We start from the raw sequence: 12,255 nt of genomic DNA, 5'->3' as shown, positions 1-12,255 counted from the left end.
AAATTTCCATGTGGCCTTTGTGGCTATGCTGCCAAAACTGACTGCATACAGTGCTCAAGCTGTGATGTATGGTTCCATGAAAATTGCTCAGGAATATCCAACGATACAATGAAATTGCATGCTAACCACCCTAGCCTCATTTGGATATGCCCAGTGTGTGATGACATGAATTTGTCAAACTCCAGTAGTAACCTGCAAACAAGTAACTCTTTTAATATTTTGTCCTCCCTTAATGAATTTACCAAAGGACACGCCTCATTCAAGTGAGACTGAAGGGCCTAATCTCCGTGGTGAGAAGCCTGATGTGAAGATTAGGAAAAAAGGGTAATAATTGGCATAGAGTTGACCACCAAACTGTCTCTCCAATAAAGATCTCAAACTGCCTGGGATCATGGATAGTAGTAAAAGGGAAAAATAAATCCACACACAGTGTAGGACACGCATGTGGGAGTACAACTACAAGTACACCGCTAACGAGTGCGACCAGTCAGCCCTGGATTGGATCCCCACAATCAGTAAAAAAAAAAAAAAGAACCTGTTCCACCCAAGGAACCATGCTGATCATCAGACATACCAGGCCGGAAAGGCGAAAACGAGAAATCACCACAGAGATCTCAAGGTCATCGTAGTTATTTTCAGAAGCATTAAAGGGAAAGTCGCCGTCCTTGAATCACTATTGGATCAAGAGAAACCAGACCAAACTTGGCTTGACGCAAGCATTAACTCCGCAGAAATTTTTCCTAGTTCCTTCAACATCTTCGGAAAGGACCGAAACTCTATGGGAGGAGGAGTCCTCACAGCTATAAACAAGAATATACCCTGTTTTGAACGAAAATATCTTTCACAACCGGACATCGAATCGGTCTGGTGCCAAGCTTCATTATCTAACCAAGCTGATGATACTGTCCTGTTCGGAACCTACTATAGACCCCCAAATGATAGGTCCAAGACCATCGAGAATCTAGGAGATGCTCATACTGAAATCTATATAAAATAAAAAAAAGTCACCACACATAATCCTAGGAGGTGACTTTAATGTCCCTGGACTCGACTGGTCAGAGGATCCTGTAGAGCCGAAGAATGCTCTCCACGACACACTCATTAATTTTATTCAAGAAAATCATCTTACACAGATAGTTAATTTCCCCACCCGACAAGATGCAAATGGAACTAAAAACACACTTGATTTGCTTTTGACCACCCACCCATCATTAATGTCAAATGTTGAACCTAGCCCTGGAATCAGTGATCACTGTATCATCAAAGCATCAGTATCAACAAAGACTAAAATAGATGCCATGTCTCCGCGTAAAATCTATTTGTGGAAAGACGTCTCAGAGGAAAAATTCAAGACGAGGGCTTCCAAGCTTCTGTCTGATTACTTCGATTGTAACCCAGAGAAGAACACAGTAGAAGAAAACTGGTCTTGGTTCCGGAATAACCTGTCCAATATCATTGAAGATTTAGTTCCCACCAAGCTAATTAAAGGGCGTATGCGCCCACCATGGTTTACTAGCAAACTTAAAAGACTTTGCAAGAAAAAGGAGAAACACTATATTAAAGCAAAAAGATCAGGAAATGATAAGGACTGGGAACTCTTTGTAAATACTCAGAAAAGTACTGATAAAATAATTAGACGTGCCCACAGAAACTTTGTTGCTTCCATCATAGACTCTGACAATGTAAAATCCTTTTGGCGCTATGTAAAATCTAGAAGGAAGGAAAATACAGGAATTAAACCACTCAAAGTCCCAGGGAAACTTTTAACAGATGACCTGGACAAAGCACAAGCCCTCGCAAACCAGTTCAACAGTGTCTTCACACGGGAAGACGCCGAGATAACACCCAAGCCATCCATGAAAGCTGACCCTTTCCCTGAAATGCCACCTATTATAGTTACGGAAGAAGGAGTAAGAAAATTACTACAAAACATCAACGTAGCCAAGGCGATTGGTCCAGACAACATACCCAACCAAGCCCTTAAACTGGCAGCATACGAACTGGCAAGAGTACCGCAACACATCTTCCACCTTTCATTAGACACGGGGGAACTCCCATTAGATTGGAGACGAACATCACGCCAATCTATAAGAAAGGGCAAACAACTGACCCAGCAAACTATAGGCCGGTGTCCTTAACTTGTACCTCCTGCAAGCTTCTGGAACACATCATCGATAGTAATTTAATGAAACACCTGTCCAAGCATGATATTCTCTCAGATCAACAACATGCTTTCCGTAAAGCGAGATCATGTGTAACACAGTTGATTGTGACCAACCACGACCTAACTAAAAACATGGACGACAAACTCACAACGGATATAGCTATCCTCGATTTTGCAAAGGCTTTCGACGTTATGCCTCACCAGCGTTTGCTCATCAAGATAGAGCACTATGGCATACGTTCTAAAACGAAAGACTTGATCTCATCCTTCCTCACAAAGAGATTCCAAAGGGTGGTGGTGAATGGAAAGTCATCTGACTGGTCCCCCGTACTCAGTGGAGCACCCCAGGGTACAGTACTCGGCTCCCACCTTTTCCTGCTTCACATTAACAACATACACGATGGAATATCCAGCACCGTCAGACTTTTCGCAGATGACTGTCTTGTTTACAACACCATCAAATCCTAGAGAGATGAAGATACCTTCCAACAAGACCTGCATACCTTCCAACACGACAAACTCACAACGGATATAGCTATCCTCGATTTTGCAAAGGCTTTCGACGTTATGCCTCACCAGCGTTTGCTCATCAAGATAGAGCACTATGGCATACGTTCTAAAACGAAAGACTTGATCTCATCCTTCCTCACAAAGAGATTCCAAAGGGTGGTGGTGAATGGAAAGTCATCTGACTGGTCCCCCGTACTCAGTGGAGCACCCCAGGGTACAGTACTCGGCTCCCACCTTTTCCTGCTTCACATTAACAACATACACGATGGAATATCCAGCACCGTCAGACTTTTCGCAGATGACTGTCTTGTTTACAACACCATCAAATCCTAGAGAGATGAAGATACCTTCCAACAAGACCTGCATAAACTGGTGAACTGGGCTGACGAATGGGGCATGAGATTCAACCCGTCTAAATGTACCATACCACTATGTGGATTTCCAGGGGAGGAAACAAATCATACACTACATATAACATGATGGGAGTAACTCTTGAAAAAACAAAGGAAAGTAAATATCTAGGTGTCTACATTCAAAACGACCTGAGATGGAATGCACAGGTTAACTATGCAAGATCCAAAGCATCGAAAGTACTGAATTTCCTCAAGAGAAACTTTCACCATACCTCGCAGTCAACCAAGGAGAAACTTTATAAGACACTAGTCCGGCCTCACCTGGACTATGCGACGTCAGCCTGGGATCCGTTCACTGCTAAAAACATCAAAGACCTTGAACGTGTCCAAAACGCTGCAGCCAGGTTCACTACATCAACTTATGGCAGGGACACAAGTGTTACGTCGCTCAAAGAATCCCTTGGATGGCTGCCGCTGCAAGAAAAACGACGAGCAAACAGATTAACCTGCCTCTACAAAACACTAAATGGGACTATGGATATCGACCATCAGAAATACATCACCCCAAAGACCCACAACAGAACACGGGGGCATGACCACCAATTCCAGCTTTATCACACGAGAACTGATGTCCATGCAAACTCGTTCTTCCCCAAAACCACAAAGGAATGGAACAACCTACCGTCTTCAGTAATTTCTGCCAAAACTACCTCTGCATTCAAAGCAGAGCTGTTCACTTTCTTAAAACCCACAAGCCAAAAGTAACTGACCACTCAAAGCCACACCTCCAGTTGAAATTCCCTAGTGGAATGTTCCGGAGGAATCCAATCCAAGATCCAAGATCCTAGATAGGTGTATTCCCAGCTTCTGAAGGGAGTATGATTCACTTCTGATGTTTATCTTGAAATTTAATGTCATGTGTTGGCTCAGTCAGTAGAGCGTGCGCCTCACAACCGGGAGGTCGTGGGTTCGAACCCCGGCCGCGTCATACCAAAAGATGTTTTAAGACGGGAGTTGCTGCTATCTTGTTTGGCGTTCAACAATAAGGGGATAGAGCAACGTCGATCTGGCGCTGCTCAGTGGCTGCCGGGCTCACGATCAATTGCAAAAAAAGAATTTCCATTTTCGGTTTAATGAAATTTGGAGTGGACTAAAAGATTATTATTATTATGTATAGGTATATCAAATACAGATCGGAATAGCTATCATGGAATAGTGACAATGAATATTGTTACATCTGATTGATTGATCCATTTTATTTCAAATTCAGTGTTTAAAAAAACAGGCTGTAAACATTTACAATGTACATAATTATAAAACTCGACCTAAATATGTGAAACAAAGTAATTACATTTAAATGCAAATTGTGTTAGAAAATGAAATAGGGTGTATCTGTAAAAACCCATGCGGCTTGACAAGTTGATACATTCATTACAAAGAATAAAAAATATTCTATCAACTTCAGGTAGTTGACGGTTACATACTAAATTGCGTTTAACTTACACATAATTGGACAGTAAAAGGCGCTTGTACTTACTTTTAAAGGAATTTCCAAATTGAGTATTGCATATGAAGGGGGATCATGAATTCATTATAATGAGACCCAACGAACCGAATAAACTTAAAACAGAGAGTGAGATGTGACTTTTGATTCATTGAAAAACTGGTTGTTAGAAATATATGTATCTTTATTCGTTCAAAAGTTTATATATCATGTGTTCCATATACATGGAGGTCCTTTCAGTACATCAAAACTGCTTTGCAAGAGAGCCCTGTCTTTAATTACAGTCAAACCTGCTTCAGTGACTACCTGTCTACACAGACCACCTGTCTAACAATACAAGGCAACGTACCAGTCCACTATCCAAAGGATGAAATCATTCGCCAGATAAATTATCAAGGTAGGGAAATATTAAATCAACATGGGCATTTTGAAGAAATGTAGAAATGGTGTCATAGTCGAGTGGTCTACGTTGTAACTGCTAATTAAAAGTTCTTTATGAAATATAGAATACGTAACAAAACAAAACAAGAACAAAATATAGATTAGAATTGGAAACTAGTTGTGGACTTTTGATCACATCTAAAATAAACAATTCTACATTGTACATTTACACCACACATATGATTAAAGTGAAAGGTCGGACTCTTGGATTGTTCCCAAAAAAATTCAAATGAGTGGCATGTTTAGAGATGATTGGCAGCATGATAACGATTATTGACTTGATATTAAAGGTAATTCAAAGTTTTGGTATAGTGTCATGAATTTGGTTTAAATATATATCATAATATATAATATATCAACATATTGGAAGGATATGCGATTTAACAATATTCTAAGATCGTTGCCGCGGTTGAAACCGAGTCTAAAGTTTTGAAATTGTACTGAAATAATAAACACTTTATGTTGTATAGCTCCCTCTCAAGACTGATATTACTTTAACTTAAGAACAATTACTATTGACTTCAATCGACCAACTTGCTTTTATCGTTTGGAAATTATATATCAGAACTGCATATTCTGAGATTTTCATGATCGCAGCTACCATGGAATGGCCTTAGGCGCTATTAGAAACATTTAAAATTTACCGGGAGCACCGGTAAATTCGTGATTATTCATTTTCTCGAAAGCAGAAGTGTTTTAGAGGCTACTTTTGTTAGTGCTTGTAATACATCCACAGGGGTATCCAAATAATTCAACATTTCAAAGAATTGCTATCCGTCCTAATATTTTCAAAATTTCCCCAAACTCTGCATTAATACTTTTAAGAAAATTCAAATCCGAAATCGACTCTGGCAAAAATCGCCTAAAATTGTATAAATATTTGACCCCTAAAAACCGTAAACTGCCATCACTTTCTCGTACGAATTCCGTTTTGTTTCAAACTTCTACATTTTGTTATTCTTATCAATGCACATACCCTTGATAAATGTCACCCTCCAATAATCAGGCATGATATAAATAGCGCCCTCTAAAGTTCTGAAATCTCTCTGTGGCCGTAGTCTCAATCCTGCGTGGCCAACCCCGTACCCTTTTTGGACTTAGATACTTCAAGATATGCCCTTTCCATCCAATTTTAAAATATGTACCTCACCACTGACTGAGTTTGCGAACATGTACACATGATTATTCTTTCTAGGTGTTTTGGTGAATGACTGATGTCAGCTTCCAGCTTTCACTCGGAATGCGGCAGAAGAATGAGAAGATACAGCGTGAAGTGATAATGTAGGACAAAATTAAAAACAGCCCGAAAAGATTTTGATGAATTCTTGAACTTGTACAATACTTCAAGAGCCAGGAGAGAGACCTTTAGCTTTCATTAGGAATGTGGAAGAAGATTTTCAAAAAGGGGGTCAGTCGTAAAGGCAACGCCAAAAGTCTGGTCCACAGGGACAGTAAGGAGGGAAATGAAAAAGATGACAGTGTTGATGATTTGCAGAATGCACCAAGCGGTGGTGTGGAGATTGAGCAACATGACCTCATCCAAAAACTGGTCGGTAGAGGAGCCGAGATAAATAAAGTTGATAATGACGGTTTTACTGCATTACAGCTAGCTTCAGATGGACAACTTGATGTCACTAAATATTTCATCAGTCAAGGAGCCGAGGTGAATAACGGCGGAAATCTTAGTTTGACCCCGTTACGTGTAAGTCGTAAAGGCAACGCCAAAAGTCTAATCCACAGAGACAGTATGGAGGAAAATGAACAAGATGGCCGTGGTGATGATTTGCAGAGTGCACTAAACAGTGCCGTGCGGAATGGACAACTTGACCTCATCCAAGAACTGATCGGTAGAGGAGTCGAGGTTAATAACGGCGGGAAAAAGGGTTTGATACCATTGCATATAGCTGCACAGAATGGTAATCTTGATGTCACCAAATTTCTGATCAGTCAAGGAGCTGAGATGAATAAAGTCGGTAATGACGGTTGGACTGCGTTACTTATAGCTGCAGGGACTGGACATCTCGATGTCACCAAATTTCTGATCAGTCAAGGAGCAGAGGTTAATCACGGCGGAATGGAGGGTTCGACCCCATTACATACAGCTGCTTTTAAAGGTCATCTTAATGTCACAAAATTTCTGATTAGTAGAGGAGCTGAGGTTAATAACGGCAGAAATGAGGGTTCGACCCCATTATATCTAGCTGCTTATAATGGTCATCTTGATGTGACCAAATATCTGATCAGTCAAGGAGCTGAAGTGGATAAAGATGATAATGATGGTTCGACCCCATTACATCTTGCTGCATCTAATGGTCATCTTGATGTCATCAAATATCTGATCAGTCAAGGAGCTGAAGTGAATAAAGATGATAATGATGGTAGGACCCCATTACGACTAGCTGTATCTAATGGTCATGTTGATGTCATCAAATATCTGATCAGTCAAGGAGCTGAAGTGGATAAATATGATAATAATGGTTTGACCCCATTACATCTACCTGCACAAAATGGTCATCTTGATGTCACCAAATATCTGATCAGTCAAAGAGCTGAAGTGAATAAAGGTGATAATGATGGTTCGACCCCATTACAACTAGCTGCATCTAATGGTCATCTTGATGTCACCAAATATCTGATCAGTCAAGGAGCTGAAGTAGATAAATATGATAATAATGGTTTGACCCCATTACATCTACCTGCACACAATGGTCATCTTGATGTCATCAAATATCTGATCAGTCAAGGAGCTGAAGTGAATAAAGGTGATAATGATGGTTTGACCCCATTACAACTAGCTGCACAGAATGGTCATCTTGATGTCACCAAATGTCTGATTAGTCAGGGAGCTGCAGTCAATAGGAGCAGCAATGAGGGTAGGACCCCATTACAACTAGCTGCACAGAATGGTCATCTTGATGTCACCAAATGTCTGATAAGTCAAAGAGCTGAAGTGAATAAAGATGACAATGAGGGTATGACTCCATTACGACGAGCCGCACAGAATGGTCATCTTGATGTCACCAAATGTCTGATAAGTCAAGGGGCTGAAGTGAATGAAGTTGATAATGATGGTCTAACCCCATTACAACTAGCTGCATCTAATGGTCATCTTGATGTCATCAAATATCTGATGAGGCAAAGAGCTGAAGTGAATAAAGGTGATAATGATGGTTCGACTGCATTACATTTAGCTGCTAATGAAGGACATCTTGATGTTGTCACAGAATTAATCAGTCAAGGAGCTGATGTTGATAAGGCTAGTGACAAAGGATGGTCAGCCTTATACCTTGCCGCAGCTGCTGGTCACGTTCGTGTTTCAAGTGCTTTGCTTGGTCAGCAAGCTGAGCTGGCCACATCAAATATAATTCATTGGACTGAGTTTCATTCCGCTGCAGAGAGAGGCGATCTTGATGCCATGAAAGATCAAGTAAGTCAAGGAGCCGAGCTGGATAAAGCTGGTTCTTTTGGTTGGACAGCCTTACAACTTGCAGCGAGTAATGGCAACCTTGGTATGATAAGATATTTGCTAAGTCAAGGAGCTGATGTGAATTCTAGCAATGTCTTTGGTAGGTGTGCCTTGCATAATGCTGCAACGAAAGGGAAGTTGGATGTCATGGAATATCTGATCAGTGAAGGGGCCGATATGAATAAAGGAAATGACTATGGATCGACTGCCCTGCATTTTGCATCAACATATGGCCATTTAGATATCGTGAAATCCCTAATCAATCATGGAGTGGAGGCAGATATTGGTAACGCAATTGGAGCAACTGCTCTCCATTATGCTTTATGTAATCGTCAGATCGACATTACCAAGTATCTGCTCAGCCAAGGCTCTGAACTGAATATGAGAAGCGTGTGGCCCTCCGTCATCTTACAATTTGATGGACAGTATGGTCACTATGATGGTGTGCGATGTGTGCATAGTCGTGTAGTTCAAGCAGTTAGCAGACTAATAGATTCTCTCACTGTCTTTAGAGGTGCTACAGAAAGTGATCTTGGTAGAAGCAAATATCAAGATGGCGATGAGCAAAAGACAGTTCAAGGTGGAATGGTTATTGTGCAAAGGCCACTTATATTGTCTGATCTTGACATTCAAGATCTTCTCGCAAGTCAAGGAGGCAGAACAGTTAGTCGCACATCATTACAATATGCTGTAGAAGGTGACAGTTTAGCAGTTGTAAGGTATCTGGTCAGTCAAGGAGCTGAAGTGAAGGAAAGCAACAATGCTGGCTGGACTGCTCTTCATTTAGCTGCGCAAATGGGTCATCTTGGTATTGTAAATTATCTACTTGGACAAGGAGCCGAAGTAGCCAAAGGAGACGTTGATGATATCTCGCCTTTGCATGTTGCTGCATTTGTTGGCCATTGTCACGTTACAGAGCATTTGCTTAGGCAAGGAGCAAAGGTAAACGGAGCCACCAAGGAGAAAGGTTCTACAGCCCTACATGTCGGCGTGCAGAATGGTCATCTCGATATCGCGAAAGGCTTGCTCAACCACGGAGCTGAAATTGATGCGACAGACAATGACGGTTGGACTCCCTTGCACATTGCTGCTCAGAACGGTCTCATCGATGTCATGAAGTGTCTACTTCAGCAACTTGCAGATGTTAGCAAGATTACCAAGAAGGGATCATCTGCCCTGCATCTGTCTGCTGTAAATGGACATTCCGATGTCACAAGATATCTATTGGAGCACGGAGCTGAAGTGAATCTGAGTAAACCTGGGAAGAATGCGTTGCAACCCGCTGCAGAACAAGACCAAGTGCAAGGGACAGGTCCATATACGCGGTGTGCTAAAGGGCAGAAACACCCTTCTTCCCCAAATGACCATGCAGATACTGAGGGTTTAACAGAAAATGAGAAGAAGGTATTTAATTAAGTATTCCTATAGATTTCATATGAAAAAAATATCATACAGTTTATCAATATTCTTGCAAGTATTAAAATCATATCAATATAATTTGAAAAGGGTTAGCAAATGTTAAGCCTTAAAAATCCTGTTAAAACTTTCTTGTGAAGGTATATAGATTGTCTGAATTATAAAAAAGGTTGAAATGATTCCACAACTTCTCAAAACCTATTTTGTACCAGTACATATACATGTAAGTCAAAGCTGTCTTAGTGGCCACCTCTCTATGAAAGCCACCTGTGCATCGTGGCCGTTTATTTTGCCTCTCTCGAGAAAGAAATGTGTGTTTGAGAACCTCTCTAAAAAGGCCACTTTTTTGTTTCCCATGGGTGACCTTTACAGACAGATTTGACTGTAAAATATTTGTTTAAATGTTAATATCTGTATATATGTAAGTCTATTTGGTGATTAAAGATATGGACAACTAGAAAAGAAATTGCTTCATAAAAAGCTGTTTTGTTTGTAGATTCTTAATTCTTGAGGCTGGTGTTTTACACAGGTTGTTGGACAACATGCTGAGAAAGGCTGCACAGCAGTTCATTTAGCCACGCAAAATGGCTACACCTCCATCATCGAGACATTAGTTTCTCATGGCGCCGATCTCAACCTCCAGTCCATAGACGGAAAGACCTGTCTTCACGAAGCCATCAGACTTTGTGGTCGGAAGGACGGCAAAGTTGAAGCAACACCAGCACTTCAAAAGGTAAGATGGTGAACTCTAGAACACACTGTCCCTGGGATTGTACGACACTTGCTCCTGCGACAATTGCTTTGTAGTAATTTCCTACACTAACCGGATTGCTTACTTACAATTATCCAATTGGAATCATACCATTTCCATTGAGTGAGCATAACATTTCACAATGAATGAGTCTCTATTAAAAAGAAACATACAAAAATGGAGCATATTGCCACTCAAATAACGATGAGCATTTCCGTCTCGTAGAGTTAAACAATTTTTTTTTTTAAAGGTTCTTATTTCTGAAAAAATGATATAGGATTCATAATTCTAAATATTACAGAGAATTCGTAATTCCGAAAAATGAAATAGAGTATGTTATTGCGAGAATTACAATCAGTTCTATATCACAGAGTTGAAACTTTGAAATAACGCACCTTATTTCATTTTCGGAATGACAAACCTATGGAGTAATGATACCTATTTCACTGTCGGAATTATAAACATAAACCAACCATCGGAAAAACACAACAAATGTTCAGAATGATGAACCTTGTGGATGAGTCTTCGGAAACGTAAGGGCCTCCCAAAGTTTAAACAATCGCTTCTATTTATAATTCATTTAGATCTCAGAAGAGTTCTATCAGAATGAATTGTCTTCCAAGAAGGCCCTGGTCTTCTATCTCTTGGACCACGGAGCAAAGCTGGACATCAAGGATAACCAAGGCAACCTACCAGTCCACTATGCAAAGGATGAAATCATTCGCCAGATGATATTCTCAAGGTAGGGAAGAATTATATTAACATGGGCATTTGGAAGAAATTGTAGAAATGGTGTCATAGTCGAGAAGTCTACGTTGTAACTGATAAAATGCTTCATAAAATACAGTTATTATTATTTTTAAAAACAAATAAAAATTACTAAATTTGCTTTCTTAAATTTGGATTTGTGTTTCAGGCTGAGTTATGCATATGATTTATACCAGATTGTGAAATTAAATTATGTTGATGAAATAGGGCAACTTCACCTAGGACAACAAAAATTGTTCAAATTTAATTTAACCAATATTTTTCAGTAGCTCCATTAGATAATATTTAGAATTTTATTTGTATTTTTCGGCCAGTTGAAATATTAATTGTGATGAATTATGTTGGAAATTCTCTTCAGTTGCTTATTTTCTGTAGAAAATTGAGTCTTTATTTGCAAGAAATGTGTGAAAAATTGCATTTGATTGCCTTTATTCCCATACTTTCCTTACGTCCCATTTTGTCCTGCCCATGTCTTAAATGTTGATATTCCTGATAATTGTTTAAACCAGTTAGAAGTTATTGTAAAACCGTTTAAAATAAATAGAGACAAACACTGGATATGGGTACATGAAAGTACGGGGTCATTAATCATCTATGCACCAACAGTAAATCCTGTAGTACCCAGGTGGAAGTGTTCTTTTCAAGCGGGCAAACAAATAGCACTTTCATCACGTAAGCACTGATTTTTCTGAAATGTAGAAAGTAGGACTTCTCCATGGGTAAAAGATCGTGGATATTTGATCTAATATTTTGTGCTTGTACAAGTATGTAGCGCCCACACCCCGAGGGAGGGGGCATACCTATGAAAGGAAGACAAAATAAGAAAGGTGTTGACTAGGATGCATGGCAAAACAAAGTCTTTATTACTTAATCTTCTACAAT

At 40.0% G+C, this 12,255-nt stretch overlaps 1 protein-coding gene across 1 annotated transcript; it reads left to right on the top strand.

The window, feature by feature from the left end:
- Nucleotides 1-6,353: 6,353 nt before the first annotated feature.
- On the top strand, nt 6,354-11,351 carry LOC584964 (ankyrin-1-like). Its single transcript, XM_030988256.1, has 4 exons — nt 6,354-7,053; nt 7,768-9,842; nt 10,384-10,587; nt 11,190-11,351. The coding sequence occupies exons 1-4, from the start codon at nt 6,354-6,356 to the stop codon at nt 11,349-11,351; spliced, it is 3,141 nt and encodes a 1,046-aa protein (XP_030844116.1).
- Nucleotides 11,352-12,255: the final 904 nt, after the last annotated feature.

The sequence above is a fragment of the Strongylocentrotus purpuratus genome, unplaced genomic scaffold, assembly GCF_000002235.5.
Source record: "Strongylocentrotus purpuratus isolate Spur 01 unplaced genomic scaffold, Spur_5.0 spur5_scaffold_17, whole genome shotgun sequence".
In the NCBI taxonomy this organism is placed as follows: Eukaryota; Metazoa; Echinodermata; class Echinoidea; order Camarodonta; family Strongylocentrotidae; genus Strongylocentrotus; species Strongylocentrotus purpuratus.
Note: the sequence above shows the minus strand (reverse complement) of the source record. Positions and strands in the feature narration are given on the sequence as shown.

What these genes read in the sequence shown, in the direction of transcription:
- LOC584964 (XM_030988256.1), top strand. Translation starts at nt 6,354, where the DNA reads ATGTGGAAGAAGATTTTCAAAAAGGGGGTCAGTCGTAAAGGCAACGCC. An exon ending in TAATCACGGCGGAATGGAGG is followed by an intron (nt 7,054 to 7,767) that starts GTTCGACCCCAT and finishes CATTACAACTAG; the next exon opens with CTGCACAGAATGGTCATCTT. An exon ending in TAACAGAAAATGAGAAGAAG is followed by an intron (nt 9,843 to 10,383) that starts GTATTTAATTAA and finishes TGTTTTACACAG; the next exon opens with GTTGTTGGACAACATGCTGA.